The sequence below is a fragment of the Salvelinus alpinus genome, chromosome 2, assembly GCF_045679555.1.
Source record: "Salvelinus alpinus chromosome 2, SLU_Salpinus.1, whole genome shotgun sequence".
Classification (NCBI taxonomy): Eukaryota; Metazoa; Chordata; class Actinopteri; order Salmoniformes; family Salmonidae; genus Salvelinus; species Salvelinus alpinus.
The window spans coordinates 81462770-81486046 of NC_092087.1; the positions used below are offsets into that span (position 1 = coordinate 81462770).

The 23277-nt window shown below is 45.8% G+C and overlaps 1 protein-coding gene across 4 annotated transcripts in view; it reads right to left on the reverse strand.

The window, feature by feature from the left end:
- Window positions 1-23277, reverse strand: part of LOC139567927 (CREB-binding protein-like) — a 68098-nt gene that overhangs the window by 24393 nt on the left and 20428 nt on the right. For all 4 annotated transcript variants that reach the window (XM_071389538.1, XM_071389540.1, XM_071389537.1 and 1 more), the window contains exons 2-5: window positions 20423-21024; window positions 7286-7420; window positions 6800-7061; window positions 561-674 (exon numbers count right to left, since the gene is read on the reverse strand). In XM_071389538.1, coding sequence (XP_071245639.1) covers window positions 561-674; window positions 6800-7061; window positions 7286-7420; window positions 20423-21024 — 1113 coding nt within the window. The remainder of the gene's footprint in view (window positions 1-560; window positions 675-6799; window positions 7062-7285; window positions 7421-20422; window positions 21025-23277) is intronic.

Below are 23277 nucleotides of genomic sequence, written 5' to 3' on the forward strand. Positions count from 1 at the left end.
AAGGGAAAAAACAAGAAAGCAGAGTAAGGCAAAGCGATGGAGAGAGAGGGAGCAATTAACAGAGTGAGAACAAGAAAGGAGAAAGAGAGAAAAAGCATCCATGGAGGCAGGCAGTCATCTGGGGGGGTTTAAATGAATCATCAGTCCACCAGCCAATCGCTCAGCAGGACAGCCACACACCCTCCATGCCTCCATCCCCCTCTCCCTCCTGCGTCTCGGATTACAAGCCCAGCAGGAGTCCACTCTTGCTCATCGAGCTGTTCACAGCCAGCCCTGTGGAACGCTAGCCTGGTCCCAGATCTGATTGTGCCGTCTTGCCTAGATCTACGGTCATTGGCAAGACAGCACAAACATATCTAAGACCAAGCTAGAGGAACACAAGGCTAGGATATAAATATCCTACAGGTGGCGGTGTCTTATGGATGATGAAGTACTCATTGAGTAGGATGATGTGGTCTCTAGTCACTGATCTGAGTTCAGTTTTGGATTTACACCCTAATGGTTGATATATGGGGAGTCAGTAAACTGATCCTAGATCAGTGTGTGTGGGTGCTACTCACGTTGCTGGTTCTTCTTGTCACTGGCGTTCTTTAGCGGCAGGCAGACAGGACAGTCGTGCCGCGTACAGTTCTTCCAGTGTGAGATGATCTGTCTGGATGACGCACAGTGAGCCACTACAGAGGGTAAAGGAAGAGCAGAGGGAATACAGCATTACACCACCTGTAACACATGCTTAATGTCACATGCCTTTCAAGCACTAAACCCAACAATGTAGTAATCAATAACAAGGTAGAACAAAATGAAATAAACACGAGAAGTACGCTACATGACCAAAAGTATGTGGACACCATCGAACATCTTATTCAAAAATCATGGGCATTAATATGGAGTTAGTTCCCCCTTTGCTGCTATAACAGCCTCCACAACAGTGGAAAGCCTTCCCAGAAGATGTTGGAACACTCAATTCATCCACAACAGCATTAGTGAGGTCAGGCACTGATTTTGGACGATTTGGCCAGGCTTGCAGTCGGCTTTCCAATTCATCCCAAAGGTGTTCGATGGGGTTGAGGTCAGGGCTCAGTGCAGGCTAGTCAAGTTCATGCCATTAGGTACCGAGATGAGATCCTCAGATCCCTTGTGAGACCATATGCTGACACATGCACATTCGCGGCCTGCTGGAGGTCATTTTACAGGGCTCTGGCAGTGCTCCTCCTTGCACAAAGGCGGAGGTAGCGGTCCTGCTGCTGGGTTGTTGCCCTCCTACGGCCTCCTCCACGTCTCCTGATGTACTGGCCTGTCTCCTGGTAGCGCCTCCATGCTCTGGACACTACGCTGACAGACACAGCAAACCTTCTTGCCACAGCTCGCATTGATGTGCCATCCTGGATGAGCTGCATTACCTGAGCCACTTGTGTGGGTTGTAGACTCCGTCTCATGCTACCACTAGAGTGAAAGCACCGCCAGCATTCAAAAGTGACCAAAACATCAGCCAGGAAGCATAGGAACTGAGAAGTGGTCTGTGGTCACCAACTGTAGAACCACTCCTTTATTGGGGGTGTCTTGCTAATTGCCTATAATTTCCACCTTTTGTCTATTCCATTTGCACAACAGCATGTGAAACTTATTGTCAATCAGTGTTGCTTCCTAAGTGGACAGTTTGATTTCACAGAAGTGTGATTGACTTGGAGTTACATTGTGTTGTTTAAGTGTTCCCTTTATTTTTTTGAGCAGTGTATATACAGGGCCAGTTTGAATATCATATTTACAATGTGCAGGGATTCTGGAGTGATAGCAGTAGATATAGAGGTCACTAGGCATCAGGATATATGACAGAGTAGCAGCAGCATATGTGATGATTATACGTGAGTGTGTGCTTGTGTACAGTCATGGCCAAAAGTTGAGAATGACACAAATATTAATTTTCACAAAGTCTGCTGCCTCAGTTTGTATGCTGGCAATTTGCATATACTCCAGAATGTTATGAAGAGTGATCAGATGAGTTGCAATTAATTGCAAAGTCCCTCTTTGCCTTGCAAATTAACTGAATCCCCCAAAACCATTTCCACTGCATTTCAGCCCTGCCACAAAAGGACCAGCTGACAATATGTCAGTGATTCGCTCATTAACACAGGTGTGAGTGTTGACGAGGACAAGGCTGGAGATCACTCTGTCATGCTGATTGAGTTCAAATAACAGACTGGAAGCTTCAAAAGGAGGGTGGTGCTTGGAATCATTGTTCTTCCTCTGGCAACCATGATTACCTGCAAGGAAACACATGCAGTCATCATTGCTTTGCACAAAAAGGGCTTCAAAGGCAAGGATATTGTTGCCAGTAAGACTGCACCTAAATCAACCATTTATCGGATCATCAAGAACTTCAAGGAGAGCGGTTCAATTGTTGTGAAGGCTTCAGGGCGCCCAAGAAAGTCCAGCAAGCTCCAGGACCGTCTCCTAAAGTTGATTCAGCTGCGGGATCGGGGCACCACCAGTACAGAGCTTGCTGAGGAAGCCTGGCAGCAGGCAGGTAGGTGTGAGTGCATCTGCACGCACAGTGAGGTGAAGACGTTGAGGATGGCTTGGTGTCAAGAAGGGCAGCAAAGAAGCCACTTCTCTCCAGGAAAAACATCAGGGACAGACTGATATTCTGCAAAAGGTACAGGGATTGAACTGCTGAGGACTGGGGTAAAGTCATTTTCTCTGATGAATCCCCTTTCCGATTGTTTGGGGCATCCGGAAAAAAGGTGAGCGCTACCATCAGTCCTGTGTCATGCCAACAGTAAAGCATCTTGAGACCATTCATGTGTGGGGTTGCTTCTTTCCATTTGGAGTGATAAGTTAGCGTACCATTTCCACTGCTCTGCTTGCCAGTTATGATTTTTATATGAACAGTTTCATTTCAGTTATAAAGTTTTCATACGTCTAAATCAACATCATGTGGTTAATCATAATTCTATCTAAATTATAATGATACAAATCTAAAAGTAACTTCCATTGCCAATATGTAGAATAGAAAACATGAGCTGGCACACACCCAGAAAAATGATTTTGTGTTGAGGTGCTGACTAAAGGCGAATAAACTATAAGAGAGAGTCGCACACTACATAGATAATCTATAGGGTAAATCACCAACGTTTCAGCATCACTGTGCCTTCTTCAGGGTCATGTCATGAATACTTGAACCAGGTTATGTAAACAAACAGGGTGTGTCAATTATTAGAGTTAATTAGAATGAATTGAGTGAAACTGTTAAATCAATAGTTTATGGCATATTAAATATATTAGGCTATTGTTATCCTATGCAAACAATTTAATATTGTACATTATATTCGCATCAACATACATTGTTTAATTCAATGTCACATAGTTAATGGTTTCCCATTTCATTTATATTTGTTACATGTCATCTTTTGGTTCAACCTTAATGCATAATAAGCATCAACAGGGGGAACATATTAGGTGTACGCTAATAAGTTGTAGAAAGAATATATCAATTCATAAAACTTGTTCCTAAAAGAGAGAATTGTTCATAAGAAGGGCCTGAGATCAAAGTCAATATTCAGACCACTAGGTGGTCAATGTTTTTAGATGGGATATCCAGTAAGCCTCCCTTACTAGTAATTGGCTCTCGATGGTTACCTCCTCTCCTTGGTAGAGTAACATGCTCAATGCCTGTGTATTTGAGGGAGGAGATTGGATGGTTATCTTCAACAAAGTGATCTGCTACTGGACAGTCAATGTTCTTACACCTGATTGAGCTGCGGTGTTCAGCTATGCGGTGCTGTAATTTCGCTTTGTCCTACATAGGCTTTTCCACATGAGAATATGTAAGAATAGCCTACATAAGAAGCCAACAAATAAAATCATTGCAGCAAACAGGTAGAAAACATCATGATAAAAATCAAAATCCTATAAAACCACATTGGCTACGCATAGCTTGTCTGCAAGGAACTTCAAACATCGTATCAACTATTAACTTGTTCTGGAAGAAGCTTGTGCTAGCAAACTTGCATAAAATACTCTGGGCCCTCAGAGTTTCCGTCCCAGTGAACTCCGGACAGACACAGCTGTAGGCTATTTGCGCAAGAGATAAGACGTAATCAGCAGTGGATTTTTGAAGTTTCTACCGGATCAGAGCATGACATTTCCCCCCCCTTTCATTCAGAGTGGTTATCGAAAGGAAGAGAGCTGGAAAGATTTTTCAAATTAGGCTACGTTGAGGAACTATTGTCAGGACACCGATCCTGTAGAGGTTAATGATGCAAACTAAAAGATAAAAAGCGGCAGCAACAAGGAAAGCAGCCTCTGGGTGCAAGTTTTCCTGCTTGTTTATGGCCTCGCATAGTTTGTTAAGTTCCAGCTTGTTATTTTTCTTGTTCTGAGGTGGAATGTATACAACAGTCACGATAACAGCAATTAAGAATTCTGTTGGTAGCAAAGCCGCGGTCGGCAGTCATCCATCTTATTATCAAGTGGCCAGTAGAATGGAGGGAAGAGGGGGGCAGTTTTCCCTTCACCTTAATCGCGCAAATACTCCCCCTCTCGTCTCTAACGCCGACGTTTTCACTTGGATACCCCGAAAATTGGGTCGGAATTACAGAAAGAGTCCAGGGCAGATGAGTCGAAGTTGAAGCCGGATTTGGCCTAAGTAACTGCCGATCTGATGTTCAAAAGTTATTGTCGGTTATAAGAAATGATAGCGTATACATTGTGAAAATAAAGTACAAATAAATGCCAAAATAATCACAAATTAGCCAGGTTGGATTAGAGCTCGCAACCTGGAGGCCACACAGTACGGCACCATCTTTGTGTATTCAGTGAGCAACTACAGACGGTAAACCGAAGAGCACAAGGAACACACAAAGTTAGACAACCACCACTGGCTCCCAAAACAAAAAGCAACAACCAATATTTATATAACCCCAGACTTTCATATTCTACATTGACCAGGAAGAGGAGCATATATTATCTCTGACATGAGTACAAAATGCACTTTAAGAGAGCAAGAGTGTATTAGTGCCAACAGCATCCAGGCCTTCCAAAGCAACACAGAGCAGCAAGGCCTTAAACAATAAGTCTTGGCTTGTTATAACACAGAGGCAGAACGAGAAATTGAGGAGAAACCAGAGACTCCCCAAAGGCCTGGTTATCATACCAGCGATCTCACAGGGATAATTCAGACTGGGAAGAGTCTACTGCATTTGGCCTTGGGAGGCAGAAGAAGAGAACCACAACCAAAACAACGTGTTCTTTTTGGTTCTGGAATCTGTACCTGCCAGATTGGGTTTCTCCTGGCAGTGTTGGCTAACTGGTTAATATAGAGTCCCAGGGCCCTGTTCAACAGAAGAAGAAAAAAAGAATTGGGCAAATTCAGGATTTCGTCATTGGCCTCATTAGGGAGAGAACAAGAAACAACAAAACATGTTTCTCCTGGTTTTGTAGCAGACATATTAGGTTCCCTCTATTCTCCAGAGCAGAGATCCCAAATTGGCTAACAGAGAGCCCTGGATCCTGTCAGTAGGGCACACAGTAACAAAACATTTTGCAACGGTAAACTAGAATCCAGCAATTGTTATTGGACAAATTCAAGTAGTACCTCCACATTTCAGAATGTTTTAAAACGTTTTCGCCCAACTGAAGATGACCCCGACTGATGTGCCTGCTGCTGCCACTAGCCCTGGGCAAGCCCTGGGGCAGGAGAAGAGGGAGTCTAGAACTAAAGGCAACTTTACATGAAAGTGACAGCTAAGTGAATAAATTGCTCGAAGCGGTGTAGAGAAGTATGAATACATAACTATTTGGGAATACACCAACATGGCAAGACTGTTTGAGTATTAAATAATAAAACCCCCAAATATCTCAAAATGAATTTCTTATTACAGATTCAATACACAACCCCTATCATAATAAGAGTTTAGCAACAGTTTGCTTAAATTCTGTGTGGAATTCTCAAAACAAGCCAATCCAAGCACCAGAATCACCTAAGAAAATACAATTCCATTTACTTTAGATCTGAGAAAAAGGAACAATTACTCTGAAGAGGAACGTTCGTGCTGATTATTTGGGTGGCGGGTAGCCGAAGGAAATGAGCTGGCAGAGACACGAAGAACCAACGACTTGGCATGCACAAGTGTTTGGCTTCATATGACACTTCAACCAGACAGCATACCAGGCCAGACATAAATGAGAGGGAGGCTGGAGGGGAATTTTCCATTAAAGCCATGAAAGAGAAAATAAAACTAGAGAATGAAGGGAAAGAAAGAAAAAGAATTGTGAGGGAAAGAGAAAAGGGGAGAGAGTGGGAAAGTAGCATTCGAGGTGCAGAACTGGAAATCCCCAGTGGCGTGACCAGATTAGGCAAAGATGCGTGGTGTGACCGTTATGGAGTGAAGGAGAGCATCTGGCCTTCTGTGTTACTAGGAGCACCTTGGAGAGAAGTCAGACAGGACGAGTGGAGGGAGGGAGGAGTGATGGATGTTAACTCGAAATGCCACAAAGACAAGGTTCCAGTTTAACAAAGTTTACTATACCGTATGAACACACTCAAAGGTAGCCATTACACTCCAGGCTAGGTCCATCGACAACCAGACTCCCTGCGCAGGCGCATTCTTGACTGAGTGATAGCCCCGTAATAACAGAAATATAGGGATACTTAAAACATGAACTTAACAATGGAGACAGGGGGAGAGAGAAACCCTGGCCTCAACGACCCAGCCATGGTGCTACTCCACACCGAGGATGTGTCCCCACCCTCCATTAGCCACAGTGCCAGACCTTGCCCCCCCCCCCCCCCAGTACTGACCCTGGCAGGACTTGCCGGCCTGGCAGTGGGTCATGTGGTTGAGGACATTCTTCATGGTGCGGCAGTGTGGCAGGGCGCAGGCCCGCACCTCCCCATTGGCTTGCTCGCGCCGCTGGCACTTGTGGGCGTGGAGCAGGAGCACCAGCTGCTGTTGGATCAGTTTGCGCTTCTCCGGGTCGGCCGTGGGGCCAGAGATGGAGACACTGCCGGGCACGGGGACCATGCCCACCGAGGGCACCTGCTGCCCGGGCTGCTGCTGGAGCTGGGGAGGGGTGGAGGAAAGAGGGGGGGGGATATGGTTAAGAACCTCTACCTCATCAAAATAATTGCACCTAACTACAGTGACATCAGAGGGTCCCAGGATCAATGCAAAGCCTTGACATTTGCACATAACATACAGAGAGATCAGGAAGCACTCTTGAAAAAAAGTTGTGCACTATATAGGGAATAGGATGCCAGACTAGGTGTGTGGACAGGAGGACTTACCAGGTTTGGCACGCTGGTGACGGCGGTAAGGGGTGCTGCCTTGTTCTGAAGCTGCTGGGGGTTCACCCCCTGCCCTGTCCCCCCCTGGCCGTACTGACCACCAAACGGACTGCCACCGTTACTGCCCAGGCCCAACTGAAAAAGGAGAGAGGGGAAGGAAAGAAAGGGAGAGGGGAGAAAATGTCAGGAAGCATTTCAAAACACCGTCCATGCTAATAACTAAGTTGCTCTGGATAAGAACTTCAGCTAAATGACCAAAATGTAAAATGTATCAAGTGTCAATTCCATTTCAACAAGCCAAGCACACAAACCCAAATCTCAAAACATGGAAAATGCTCCCAGCATCAATTTGTCTTCTCCAATTCTGCACCAATTTGTCAACAAGCAGCTCTCCCAGTGAGGTCTATGCCAGTCACAGCTCGTACATGGTGCCATTATAGCTCTGCCAACTTGGTCCCACCACAACCCTGCTAGTGCCAACACAGCTCAGCCATAGCCCCACACCACAACCCTACTGCCAGAGTTTGAGCTGCAGGCTGAGGAGCCAGAGGGCCTTGGCTGCATCCCTCCTCTTCCTTCCCGCTTTCTCCCTCAGTACCCCTTCATCTCTTCCTCTCCATCTACAATCACCCCAGCTATCTTTCCTAATTCCCCCTTCCACAGCCTGGAGAAGCCAGACAGAGGCCCCTACATCTCTCCCCCTCTGATCCCATGCAGCAGGCAGGCTTAGACCACGGCAGGCGGCAGAAACACCCTCCCTCCATCCATCCCCCGGGGAACAGCCCAGCCCGTTGACAGCGCTCCAGCAGACCAGATAAAAAGGCCCAGCTGAGGCAACCAGAAACCAGCAGCTTAACTCAAACACACACACAGCTGAAGATAGATGGAGGTGGGGTGGGGCCTATCCTTCTGTCCGTCGCCGACACACTCCACACAGACGAGCACTGAAGAAAAGTGCCCGCCGTGCACACCTCCTCATTCTGACACACTTCACACAGCAGCCAGCTCTGCTTTGAGCCTTGCCACTCCACTGTCAGACGAGAGCGACAGAGACACAGTAGTGTATTTAGCTTGTTTGGCCCTGCACATAGATTACCCTATCCCTCCCTCTCTTCCCTATTCCTCCTTTCACACTCACCCCCTTATTCTGCATCTGATGAAGTGATTTACTGCCCAATGGTAGGGCAGAGAGCCATGGAAAGAGGATGAGAGGGGGATCACACACACCCAGAAAGGAGATTTACAACCTAGCATAATGCAGACAACAGACCACAACAAAGACCATCAACATGAAGAGACACTTTCTCTCTCCCTGAAACAACTCAACTACCACCAATACGCTCTCGTTCAGTCTCTCTCTATCCCCTCTACCTCACACACCAAACTAATCACCACTGAGTTCCTCAGTCTCACACCCATACCAAACTCATACAGGTTCTCTCAGCGGACTGGTCTCCATGTAAACACACAACTATAAACACTGTTAAGACCCCCTCTCTGTGTTGAGGTTAAAGACAGGCAGTACTCTCATTAGACAACAGAGACAGCAGAATGGATGGTTTCCTATTGGTTTCCTGTGAAACCACATAAGAGCAGTGTCACTGAGGCTTAGGTAAACAATCCCTAGCAATCTACACACACTGTTATAATCAACTGTAGTATCCCTTACGGACAGTGACTGAGCAGAAGATGAGAATGTTAACCCAATATCAGTTCCTTACAGCTAGAATTCTAGTTCTAATTCTATGCACAGAGCTTGCAACTGAATAAAGCTGCCAACTGATGTCTGTCTTTAAAAAACGGACTCAAGCTTGTCACATGTGCAGCCCATTGTACAAAAAGAGAGCAGTTATGAGTCTGCAGTGCTGTTGATGGAGATGTTTTTAAATTGTCCTCCCAAGGCCACTGTGGCGCGCTGTTAGAAATGTATCATCCCGTTAGAAACAATGACCAGGCGTTGTAACGAAAGGCTACGGAGGTTCTCACCACTCATTAATTGGGCAATTAAACCAGTGAATTAAGCCCAGTAAAAACTTAAGCACTGGCTTGGTGTTGGACACAGAGGCAGCATCATACATTGGTGTAGTAGAGCTGTATTGGGCCCAGGGGAGGCTGGCTAAGTGGTTCCTGGTCCCAGATCTGTTTAGGGACCATAGGAAGGGGCAAGACAAGACCAACATATCTGGGACCGGGCTATGGCTAATGCCGCGCTCACGTCATGTCGGAGTGATCGGAGGAACGACTTGTCTACTTGGAGAGTTCACATGCTTTGAGCTCGGAAGGAACCATTTTTGTTGCCATTTTCAGTGGTGCGTGGCTTCAGAGTTAAGCAGGTGGGAAAGATCAGGGCTCAGAGTTCATACCAGAGTTTCTTAGTCGTAATTAATCAAATACATTTTTTCATTGGTCACATACACATGGTTAGCAGATGTTATTGTGAGTGTAGCGAAATGCTTGTGCTTCTAGTTCCGATAGTGCAGCAATATCTAACAATTCCACAACAGCTACCAAATACACACAAATCTAAGTAAAGTAATGAAAAAATAATAAATACACCGTTCAAAAGTTTGAGGTCACTTAGAAATGTCCTTGTTTTTGTCCATTAAAATATTGTCAAATTGATCAGAAATACAGTGTAGACAATGTTAATGTTGTAAATGACTATTGAAGCTGGAAATGGCAGATTTTTTATGGAATATCGACATAGGCGTACAGAGGCCCATTATCAGCAACCATTACTCCTGTGTTCCAATGGCACGTTGTGTTAGCTAATCCAAGTTTATCATTTTAAAAGGCTAATTGATCATTAGAAAACCAGTTTGCAATTATGTTAGCACAGCTGAAAACTGTTGTTCTGATTAAAGAAGCAATACAACTGGCCTTCTTTAGAATAGTTGAGTATCTGGAGCATCAGCATTTGTGGGTTGGATTACAGGCTCAAAATGGCTAGAAACAAGGAACCTTCTTCTGAAACTCGTCAGTCTATTCTTGTTCTGAGAAATGAAGGCTATACACAATGCTGTGTACTACTCCCTTCACAGAACAGCGCAAACTGGCCATAACCAGAATAGAAAGAGGAGTGGGAGGCCCCGGTGCACAACTGAGCAAGAGGACAAATACATTAGTGTCTAGTTAAGAAAAAGAAACCTCACAAGTCCTCAACTGGCAGCTTCATTAACCTCACTAGGGTAGGGGGCACTATTTTCACCTCCGGATGAAAAGCGTGCTAAAGTAAATTGCCTACAATTTTTTAAATGTTTGTAGTTTTCTATTGAATACCATTACAGTATCCATTGACTTAGGACTCAAATTGCACTTCCTATGACTTCCACTAGATGTCAACAGTCTTCAGAAATAGTTTCAGGCTTGTATTCTGAAGAATGAGAGTGTAAGACCACTTTGAGTGAGTGGACCCTGGGAAGTCGCCAGACCTTTTTCCTGTGCACGACCGAGAGTGCGCCTTTCTTGTTTTTCTTTTATATTGACGACGCTATTGTCCGGTTGAAATATTATTGATTATTTAGGCTAAAAACAACCTGAGGATTGATTATAAACATCGTTTGACATGTTTCTACGAACTTTATGGATACTATTTGGATTTTTCATCTGCCTGTTGTGACTGCCTTTGAGCCATTGGATTACTGAACAAAACGTGCCAACAAAATGGAGGTTTATGGATATAAAAGAGGGACTTTATCGAACAAAAAACATTTATTGTGTAACTGGGAGTCTTGTGAGTGCAACCATACAAAGATCAAAGGCAAGGCATTTCTTATATAGCTATTTCTGACTTTTGTGTCGCACCTGCCTGGTTGAAATATGATTTTCATGCTTTTGTATGCCAGGCGCTGTCCTCAGATAATCGCATGGTTTGCTTTCGCCGCAAAGCCTTTTTGAAATCTGACACGGCGGCTGGATTAACAGGAAGTTGAGCTTTATTTTGATGTATAACATATATTTTCAAGAATGTTAAATATTTAAATTGAGTATTTCTTTTATTTCGCGCGCTGCAATTTCACTGGATGTTGGCCAGGTGGGACGCTACCGTCCCAGGTACCCATACGAAGTTAAATAGTACCCGCAAAACACCAGTCTCAACGTCAACGGTGAAGAGGCGACTCCGGGATGCTGGCCTTCAGAGTTGCAAAGAAAAAGCCATATCTCAGACTGGCCAATAAAAATAAAAGATTAAGATGGGCAAAAGTACACAAACACTGGACCTCTGCCTAAAAGGCCAGCATCCCGGAGTCGCCTCTTCACTGTTGAAAGTTCTTTGTTTCTGGCCATTTTGAGCCTGTAAATCGAACCCACAAATGCTGATGCTCCAGATACTCAACTAGTCTAAAGAAGGCCAGTTTTATTTCTTCTTTATTTAGAACAGTTTTGGGCTGTGCTAACATAATTGCAAAATGGTTTTCTAATGATCAATTAGCCTTTTAAAATGATAAACTTGGATTAGCTAACACAACGTGCCATTGGAACATAAAAGTGATAGTCGCTGATAATTGGCCGCTGTACGCCAATTTGTTTTATTTCACCTTTATTTAACCAGGTAGGCTAGTTGAGAACAAGTTCTCATTTGCAACTGCGACTTGGCCAAGATAAAGCAAAGCAGGTCGACACAGAAAACAACACAGAGTTACACATGGAATAAACAAACATACAATAATACAGTAGAAAAATCTATATACAGCATGTGCAAATTAGGTAGGATAAGACAGGTAAGGCAATAAATAGGCCATGGTGGCGAAGTAATAACAATATAGCAATTAAACACTGGAATGGTAGATTGTGCAGAAGATGAATGTGCAAGTAGAGATACTGGGGTGCAAAGGAGCAAGAAAAATAAATAAATACAGTATGGGGATGAGGTAGATTGGATGGGCTATTTACAGATGAGCTTTGTACAGGTGCAGTGATGTGTGAGCTGCTCTGACAGCTGGTGCTTAAAGCTAGTGAGGGAGGTAAGAGTCTCCAGCTTCAGTGATTTTTGCAGTTCGTTCCAGTCATTGGCAGCAGAGAACTAGAAGGAGAAGCGGCCAAAGGAAGAATTGGCTTTGGGGGCGACCAGTGAGATATACCTGCTGGAGCGCATGCTACGGGTGGGTGCTGCTATGGTGACCAGTGAGCTGAGATAATGCGGGGCTTTACCTAGCAGAGACTTGTAGATGACCTGGAGCCAGTGGGTTTGGCGACGAGTATGAAGCGAGGGCCAGCCAACGAAAGCATACAGGTCGCAGTGGTGGGTAGTATATGGGGCTTTGGTGACAAAACAGATGGCACTGTGATAGTCTGCATCCAGTTTGTTGAGTAGAGTGTTGGAGGCTATTTTGTAAATGACATCGCCGAAGTCGAGAATCGGTAGGATGGTCAGTTTTACGAGGGTATGTTTGGCAGCATGAGTGAAGGATGCTTTGTTGCAAAATAGGAAGCCGATTCTAGATTTCATTTTGGATTGGAGATGTTTAATGTGAGTCTGGAAGGAGTGTTTACAGTCTAACCAGACGCCTAGGTATTTGTAGTTGTCCATATAGTCTAAGTCAGAGCCGTCCACAGTAGTTATGCTGGACGGGCGGGCAGGTGCGGGCAGCGATCGGTTGAAGAGCATGCATTTAGTTTTACTTGCATTTAAGAGCAGTTGGAGGCCACGGAAGGAGAGTTGTATGGCATTGGAGGTTAGTTAACACAGTGTCCAAAGAAGGGCCAGAGGTATACAGAATGGTGTCATCTGCATAGAGGTGGATCAGAGAATCACCAGCAGCAAGAGCAACATCATTGATGTATACAGAGAAGAGTCGGCCCGAGAATTGAACCCTGTGGCACCCCCATAGAAACTGCCAGAGGTCCGGACAACAGGCCCTCCGATTTGACACACTGAACTCTATCAGAGAAGTAGTTGATGAACCAGGCGAGGCAATAATTTGAGAAACCAAGGCTGTAGAGTCTGCCAATAAGAATGTGGTGATTGACAGAGTCGAAAGCCTTAGCCAGGTCGATGAATACGGCTGCACAGTACTGTCTCTTATCAATGGCGGTTATGATATCGTTTAGGACCTTGAGTGTGGCTGAGGTGCACCCATGACCAGCTCTGAAACCAGATTGCATAGCGGCGAAGGTACGGTGGAATTAGAAATGGTCAGTAATCTGTTTGTTAACTTGGCTTTCGAAGACCTTAGAAAGGCAGGGTAGAATAGTTATAGGTCTGTAGCAGATTGGGTCTAGAGTGTCTCCCCCTTTGAAGAGGGGGATGACCGCGGCAGCTTTTAAATCTATGGGAATCTCAGACGATACGAAAGAGAGGTTGAACAGTTTAGTAATAGGGCTTGCAACAATTTCGGCAGATCATTTTAGAAATAGAGGGTCCAGACTGTCTAGCCCGGCTGATTTGTAGGGGACCAGATTTTGTAGCTCTTTCAGAACATCAGCTATCTGGAGTTTGTTAGGAATTTTGTTAATAAATAGTTAAAACAAATTCTAGCTTTAGATAAAACTATAACTAATTGAACTCTGCACGCCTGGTGAAAAGAGATTTGTGTTGTGGGTTATAAAGTAAGCAGAAAGGGTCATTAAACTCTGGTTGAACTGACACAACTTAGCCCTGAGATGTTTAGATAAGGCTGTGGGTCACTTTTTAGGTCTTTCATTATCTTGAGTTGTCTGCTAAAGTGGTAATAAATTATAGTGAGCCTTCAGGATAATTGATTATATTATCTGTCATGTGTGTGTGCTGTGAAGTTGGAATGAACTTTTGAACCTGTTTTCTATTTGTTAGGACAATGAGACTTATTCTGTAACCTATGACGTCATATCTTGTATATAAGTCTGTGTTTATGATCAAATGGGAGCGTGCTCCGAGAATAAACACTATTATCTAATTTTAATAAGACTGTATCCTGTCTATTTTATGTTAATAAGTATCTTACAAATTCTTATAAATAGACAGATTGAATTTAATTAATGAGTATATTAGAGGAATCATTTAATTCCACTAACAGGTTGGGTGAGGGAGAAGTGGGGGAGGTTTGGGCGAGTTGCTGTGGGGAGCGCAGGGCTGTTGACCGGGGTAGGGGTAGCCAGGTGGAAAGCATGGCCAGCCGTAGAAAAATGCTTATTGAAATTCTCACTTATAGTGGATTTATCGGTGGTAACAGTGTTTCCTAGCCTCAGTGCAGTGGGCAGCTGGGAGGAGGTGCTCTTATTCTCCATGGACTTTACAGTGTCCCAGAACATTTTTGAGTTTGTGCTACAGGATGCAAATTTCTGTTTGAAAAAGCTAGCCTTAGCTTTCCTAACTGCCTGTGTATATTGGTTCCTAACTTCCCTGAAAAGTTACATATCACGGGGGCTGTTCAATGCTAATGCAGAACGCCACAGGATGTTTTTGTGCTGGTCAAGGGCAGTCAGGTCTGGAGAGAACTAAGGGCTATATCTGTTCCTGGTTCTACATTTTTTGAAATGGGGCATGCTTATTTAAGATGGTGAGGAAGGCACTTCTAAAGAATAACCAGGCATCCTCTACTGACGGGATGAGGTCAATATCCTTCCAGGATACCCGGGCCAGGTCGAATAGAAAGGCCTGCTCGCTGAAGTGTTTTAGCGGAGCGTTTGACCGCAGACCCATTACGAATGCAGGCAATGAGGCAGTGATCACTGAGATCTTGGTTGAAAACAGCAGAAGTGTATTTGGAGGGCAAGTTGGTTAGGATGATATCTATGAGGGTGCCCGTGTTTACGGATTTGGGGTTGTACCTGGTGGGTTCATTGATCATTTGTGTGAGATTGAGGGCATCAAGCTTAGATTGTAGGATGGCCGGTGTGTTAAGCATGTCACAGTTTAGGTCACCTAGCAGCACGAGCTCTGAAGATAGATGGGGGGGCAATCAATTCACATATGATGTCCAGGGCACAGCTGGGGGCAGAGGGTGGTCTATAGCAAGCGGCAACAGTGAGAGACTCGTTTCTGGAAAGATGAATTTTTTAAAGTAGAAGTTCGAATTGTTTGGGTACAGACCTGGATAGTATGACAGAACTCTGCAGGCTCTCTCTGCAGTAGATTGCAACACCGCCCCCTTTGGCAGTTCTATCTTCTCGGAAAATGTTATAGTTAGGGATGGAAATTTCAGGGTTTTGGTGGATTTCCTAAGCCATGATTCAGACACGGCTAGGACATCCGGGTTGGCAGTGTGCTAAAGCAGTGCATAAAACAAACTTAGGGAGGAAGCTTCTAATGTTAACATGCATGAAACCAAGGCTTTTACGGTTACAGAAGTCAACAAATTTGAGCACCTGGGGAGTAGGGGTGGAGCTAGGCACTGCAGGGCCTGGATTAACCTCTACATCGCCAGAGGAACAGAGGAGGAGTAGGATGAGGGTACGGCTAAAGGCTATCAGGACTGGTCGTTTAGTGCGTTCAGAGCAGAGAGTAAAAGGAGCAGGTTTCTGAGCGTGAGAATAGATTCAAGGCATAACGTACAGACAGAGGCATGGTAGGATGTGAGTACATTGGAGGTAAACCTAGGCATTGAGTAATGATGAGAGAGAGATACTGTCTCTAGAGATGTTTTAACCAGGTGATGTCACTGCATATGTGGGAGGTGGCACTAAATGGTAGGTTAAGGCATATTGAGCAGGGCTAGAGGCTCTACAGTGAAATAAGACAATAATCACTAACCAAGACAGTAATGGACAAGGCATATTGATATTAGGGAGAAGCATGCGTAGCCGGGTGATCAATTGGGGTCCAGTGAGTGGTTGGGCTGGCTGGAGACATGGCGATTCAGACAGCTAGCAGACCGGGGCTAGCAAGCTAGCAGACGGGCCTTAGAGGGACGTCTCGACGGAGGAAAGTCTGTTTTGGACGTTGATAGACCAGTCGTGATGGATTAGTAGGGTTCCGAGTAGCAGAGGGGTCCAAGTCCAATTAGCAAAATAGGTATAGTGGCCCAGGAAATTGGCCGATGGATCTATACAGCTAACAGTCCAATATGCTCTAGACAGCTAGCGGATGGGCATTCAGGGGTGGTCGCGATGTAGAGGCCAGTTGAGAACCCCATGGAGCAGATTACGTCGTAGTCCAGTCATGAAGTCATAACCGCTGGCTACGTCCCTTCCGTCTTCAAGAGAGCGAGAGTTGCACCCCTTCTGAAAAAACCTACACTCGATCCCTCCGATGTCAACAACTACAGACCAGTATCCCTTCTTTCTTTTCTCTCCAAAACTCTTGAACGTGCCGTCCTTGGCCAGCTCTCCTGCTATCTCTCTCAGAATGACCTTCTTGATCCAAATCAGTCAGGTTTCAAGACTAGTCATTCAACTGAGACTGCTCTTCTCTGTGTCACGGAGGCGCTCCGCACTGCTAAAGCTAACTCTCTCTCCTCTGCTCTCATCCTTCTAGACCTATCGGCTGCCTTTGATACTGTGAACCATCAGATCCTCCTCTCCACCCTCTCCGAGCTGGGCATCTCCGGCGCGGCCCACGCTTGGATTGCGTCCTACCTGACAGGTCGCTCCTACCAGGTGGCGTGGCGAGAATCTGTCTCCGCACCACGTGCTCTCACCACTGGTGTCCCCCAGGGCTCTGTTCTAGGCCCTCTCCTATTCTCGCTATACACCAAGTCACTTGGCTCTGTCATATCCTCACATGGTCTCTCCTATCATTGCTATGCAGACGACACACAATTAATCTTCTCCTTTCCCCCCTCTGATAACCAGGTGGTGAATCGGATCTCTGCATGTCTGGCAGACATATCAGTGTGGATGACGGATCACCACCTCAAGCTGAACCTCGGCAAGACGGAGCTGCTCTTCCTCCCGGGGAAGGACTGCCCGTTCCATGATCTCGCCATCACGGTTGACAACTCCATTGTGTCCTCCTCCCAGAGTGCTAAGAACCTTGGCGTGATCCTGGACAACACCCTGTCGTTCTCAACTAACATCAAGGCGGTGACCCGTTCCTGTAGGTTCATGCTCTACAACATTCGCAGAGTACGACCCTGCCTCACGCAGGAAGCGGCGCAGGTCCTAATCCAGGCACTTGTCATCTCCCGTCTGGATTACTGCAACTCGCTGTTGGCTGGGCTCCCTGCCTGTGCCATTAAACCCCTACAACTCATCCAGAACGCCGCAGCACGTCTGGTGTTCAACTTTCCCAAGTTCTCTCACGTCACCCCGCTCCTCCGCTCTCTCCACTGGCTTCCAGTTGAAGCTCGCATCCGCTACAAGACCATGGTGCTTGCCTACGGAGCTGTGAGGGGAACGGCACCTCCGTACCTTCAGGCTCTGATCAGGCCCTACACCCAAACAAGGGCACTGCGTTCATCCACCTCTGGCCTGCTCGCCTCCCTACCTCTGAGGAAGTACAGTTCCCGCTCAGCCCAGTCAAAACTGTTCGCTGCTCTGGCACCCCAATGGTGGAACAAACTCCCTCACGACGCCAGGTCAGCGGAGTCAATCACCACCTTCCGGAGACACCTGAAACCCCACCTCTTTAAGGAATACCTAGGATAGGATAAAGTAATCCTTCTAACCCCCCCCCCCCCTTAAAAGAGTTAGATGCACTATTGTAAAGTGGTTGTTCCACTGGATATCACAAGGTGAATGCACCAATTTGTAAGTCGCTCTGGATAAGAGCGTCTGCTAAATGACTTAAATGTAAATGTAATGAAGGATCGGCGGGGTTCCCCGTACCGGCAGTAGAAAGGGTCCGGGTATTGTAGGCCAGGAGTGGCTGACCGACATTAGCCAGTACTCGGATAGCAGCTAGCTAGCTGCAAAGATCCAGGTGAAAATGTCCAGAGCTTGCTGTAGGAATCCGGGGATATGGAGAGAAAATAGGTCCGGTATGCTATGGTTTGAGTCACGTTGTACAAACTGGCGAGAGCTTTCTGAGCTAAAGGTTAGCTGATGACTGCTAGTAGTGGTTAGCTGACTACTAGCTAGTAGCTAGTGAGCTGGCTGGCTTCTGTTGGGGGATTTCGAATTCGAGGTGAATAATACTTTAGGAAAAAAACAGATCCGCACCACATTGGGCGGGTTCCAGGAGAGTGTTTTGAAGTTGAGTTTTAGAAAAAAATATTTTAAAAGATATGCGAAGAAAAATATATATACACGGGACATGGCGAGGACAAAAGACGTCTGACTGCTACGCCATTTTGGATTTTTTGTAGATATTCCATTAACAAATCTGCCGTTTCCGGCTATAGTAGTCATTTACAGCATTAACAATGACTACACTGTTAATGCTGATCAATTTGATGTTATTTTAAAAGGACAAAAAATGTGTTTCTCTTTCACAAACAAGGACATTTCTAAGTGACCCCAAACTTTTGAATGGTAGTGTACATATAAATATGGATGAGCAATGACCGAGCGGCATAGGCAAGATGCAATAGATGGCATAAAATACAGTATTTACATATGAGATGAGTAATGAAAGATTTGTAAACTCTATTAAAGTGACTAGTGATCCATTTATTAAAGTCTGTATGTAGGCAGCAGCCTCTCTGTTAGTGATGGGCTGTTTAACAGTCTGATGGCCTTGAGATAGAAGCTGTTTTTCAGTATCTCGGTCCCAGCCTTGATGCACCTGTACTGACCTTGCCTTCTGGATGGTAGCGGGGGGAACAGGCAGTGGCTCGGGTGGTTGATGTCCTTGATGATCTTTTTGTGCTTCATGTGACATGGGGTGCTGTAGGTGCCCTGGAGGGCAGGTAGTTTGCCTACAGTGATGCGTTGTGCAGACCGCACCACCCTCTGGAGAGCCCTGCGGTTGTGGGTGGTACAGTTGCCATATTAGGCGGTGATATAGCCCGACAGGATGCTCTCAATTGTGCATCTGTAAAAGTTTGTGAGGGTTTTAGGTGACAAACAAAATTTCTTCGGCCTCCTGAGGTTGAAGAGGCGCTGTTGCGCCTTCACCACACTGTGTGGGTGGACCATTTCAGTTTGTCCGTGATGTGTACGCCAAGGAACTTCAAACTTTCCACCTTCTCCACTGCTGTCCCATCGATGTGGATAGAGAGGTGCGCCCTCTGCTGTTTCCTGAAGTCCACGATCACAGCCTTTGTTTTTTTGACGTTGAGTGAGAAGTTGTTATCCTGACACCACACTCCCGAGTGCCCTCACCTCCTCCCTCAGGCTGTCTCGTTGTGGTTGGTAATCAAGCCTACTACTGTTGTGTCGTCTGCAAACTTGAATGAGTTGGAGGCGTGCATGGCCATGCATGTCATGGGTGAACAGGGAGTACAGGAGGGGGCTGAGTATGCAACCTTGTGGGGCCCCAGTGTTGAGTATCAGCGAAGTGGAGATGTTTCCTACCTTCACCACCTGGGTGCAGCCCGTCAGGAAGTCCAGGCCCCAATTTCACAGGGCGGCGTTGAGATCCAGGGCCTCAAGCTTAAATTATGAGCTTGGAAGGTACTATGGTGTTGAATGCTGAGCTGTAGTCAATGAACAGCATTCTTACATAAGTATTCCTCTTGTCCAGATGGAATAGGGCAGTGTGCAGTGAGATGGCGATTGCATCGTCTGTGGACTTATTGGGGCGGTAGGCAAATTTAAGTGGGTCTAGGGTGACAGGTAAGGTGGAGGTGATATGATCCTTGACTAGTCTCTCAAAGCACTTCATGATGACAGAAGTGAGTGCTATGGGGCGATGGTAACTGAACTAAATTACTATTGTCTTCTTGGGTACAGAAACAATGGTGGCCATCTTGAAGCATATGGGGACAGCACACTGGGGTAGGGAGAGATTGAACATGTCCGTAAACACACCAGCCAGCTGGTCCGCACATGCTCTGAGGACGCGGCTAGGGATGCCGTCTGGGCATTAAGAGTTCTGCGGAGGGCATTTATTTGTTTCCCAGCAGTATCAGAGAGCTATCACCCAATCAGGATGGATCTGCTCTACACAGTGCCACAGTAACTAGCACCAAAGCTGAGAATTCATGGATGATCCTGTACAAATGATGATTCAACACACACACACAGCAGAGCTATAAAGAGATATCGCTGCTCTCTGATTTGGCACATTCAAGACCTGTCTTTCTGTCGCAGACACACATTTCATACATGCCTCTCTATGACTAAGAGTGTAGTTTGTGTGTGTGTGTGTCTGAGTCTCTCATCCCTGTCACTCACCTTGTTCATGTTGCCCGCCTGCTGGGCGGCGGTGGCAACGTTCAGAGTGGCAGCGCCCACCTGCGGCCCGCCCTGCTGTGTGAGGGTCTCTGCCAGCGAGCTGCCCGCTCCTCCTTCTGGTGCTCCCTGCATGGCCTGGTACTGCCCCCGGCCTCGTCCACCTCCAGGACCCAGCCCCAGGCCTCCGTTTATCACCTGGCCCGGCTGGTGCTGCCCACCCTGGGCTAACATCCCGGCGTGGCCCCCCAGAGACTGGTTGAAGTTCTGTCCGGTCCCCGCTTTCGGCGACCCTTGACCCAAGGAGCTCTTCCCGTGTGCTGCACCCAACTGACCCCCAATGCCACCGGGCTGAGTCCCTCCTCCAGCACCCCCGGTGAGACCAGAGGCACTACCCACCCGGAGGAGTTCTGACAGCTGCTTGTGCTTGGCCACTGCGTCCGGGACCTTGGAGCCCAGAGGTCCAGGACCCCCAGGGTTGGCGCTACCCCCGTTGGAGGGCATGGCGCCCCCCGTCATACCCCCCAAGCCAGAGCCTCCGTTGGGGATCAGCTCGTCTGGCAGGTCGTTCTCCAGGTCGTCCCATGATAAGGAGCCTAGATCCACTGTAGAAGAGGAAGAGAGAGGGAGAGAGAAAAACAGGTTAATAATATGGAATGATAACAATCATGAAAATTCATGGGCAAATATTCCTGTCTGTGTAAGTGCCATTGAAGTACAGTATCAGCCAGCCTATCGCAGACCTGCCAACCGTGAATCATTTTTATGAGAACCACTTCAGCGCAGTATCGGCACCCCCGGGCCCAGCGACACCACACTGCTCAAATCATAGACAAAAGCACTTTTTTTGTCTAATAATGTGGCAGAAGATTGCTTCAGAAGGAATGGTAGGCTATAGAATTATGGGTACTTGGTAATTGGCTGCTCTTCAGGAGCTAACTAGAAACACATTTAAATGCACTGTCAGGGCTCTCACCAGGATTTTCTGACAAGGTGGTGTTGATGTAGGCCTAAGGTTGGGTAGGGGATAGGTCCGGGTGCATGTCAGTCAACTTCCCCTTAGGAAGTTGGAGCATTTTTGTTATCTGCCATTTCCTGAAACTAAGAGTCTTAAATTTGATCAAACAATGTATCAAACACAGAAGTACTGTCTTTGACCCAAATTAAAATGAGGTGGTCTTAATGACACATTTTTCTAGGTTCAATTTAGGGGTAATGATTATTCTAATTAATAATTAATGTAGGTGCTTTTATGTGCATAGTCTAGTGAAAAAGTAAACTGGCTTCATTCTGTTTGGGGAGAAAATTCTAAATAATTAAATCACCGGAAGCAATTGTAGTAGCTTACTGTATGCTATTTGGAATATGAAACAACTGAACTAGCACTATATGAGCTAGTTGTTTCACATCTACATCCCTGACCTAGTCCATCAAGTTAGGTCTGACTACTAGGCTACCGTTCATTCAACATGCCTTATTGGTGAACTGACTGTTATGACATCTAGTATCACACCACTATGGTTGACATAAAGCTACATCAAGAGAACATATCAACAACTTATTAATTAACATAGGCCTACTAGTCTTTAACAGTATACCATAACTTTCTGTGAAGGACGGACCGGTATTTGCGGAACAGCTCTCTGCCATGTCTGTTTCCATCCACGCAGCGGCGAAAAACTGAACTACCGCAACACCACACGTTTCCTTTCTCGAACATGCACTCGTGCCTACAACCGTTGAGATCACAGCATGTCCGGTAAAGAAAGTGTTCTTGCCTAGTTGACTAAACAACGCTGTAGCTAACAACGAAATAGTGGTTGTGCTTGACAAACAATTTTGGGGAAAATAGCAAACAGTTCGTTCTTCATTTTCCCTACCCTTTCCCCCCCCTCACACATCAGTGGTATCAACGGATGAAGTGGAGAGCTGCCATCCAGCTCGGGAGGAAGATAGAAAACCCTGCCCTGGTTTTTCCTGGTTCAATTGAAGTCAAAGAACTGAGCAGACCAGACCCAGCTGCTATCGCATTGATGTCTATGTGAGAGCCACCCCCTTAAGTAGACAGGAACCGACAATGTTTTCACAATGGTAAATAGGGATGCATGATATATCGGTGAACATATCGGAATTGGGCGATATTAGCTAAAAATGCCAACATCGGTATTGGCCCAATGTCTAGTTTAACCTTTCTAGGGTATGTGGAACGCTAGCGTACCACCTGGCCAACATCCAGTGAGATTGCAGAGCGCCAAATTCAAATACAGAAATACTCATTATAAAAAATTCTGAAAACAAAACATATTTTACATAGGTTTTAAGATTAACTTCTTGTGAATCTAACCACGGTGTCAGATTTAAAAAATGCTTTACGGCAAAAGCATACCTTACGATTATTTGAGAACATAGCCCAGCAGACAAATCATTACAAACAGTAACCAGCCAAGTAGAAGAGTTAAACAAGTCAGAAATAGAGATAAAATTAATCCCTTACCTTTGATGATCTTCATATGGTTGCACTCAGAAGACATTCATTTACTCAATAAATGTTCCTTTTGTTCAATAAAGTCTTTCTTTATATCGAAAAACCTCCGTTTTGTTTGCGCGTTTTCTTCAGTAATCCACAGCCTCAAACGCAGTCACAACATGCAGACAAAAAAATCCAAATTGTATCCGTAAAGTTCATAGAAACATGTCAAACGATGTTTATATTCAATCCTCAGGTTGTTTTTAGCCTAAATAATCAATAATATTTCAACCGGACAATAACGTTGTCAATATAAAAGGTAAACATGAAAGGCACTCTCTCGGTCGCGCGCATTAAAAAGCTCTGTGACACGGCAGGGTCCACTCATTCA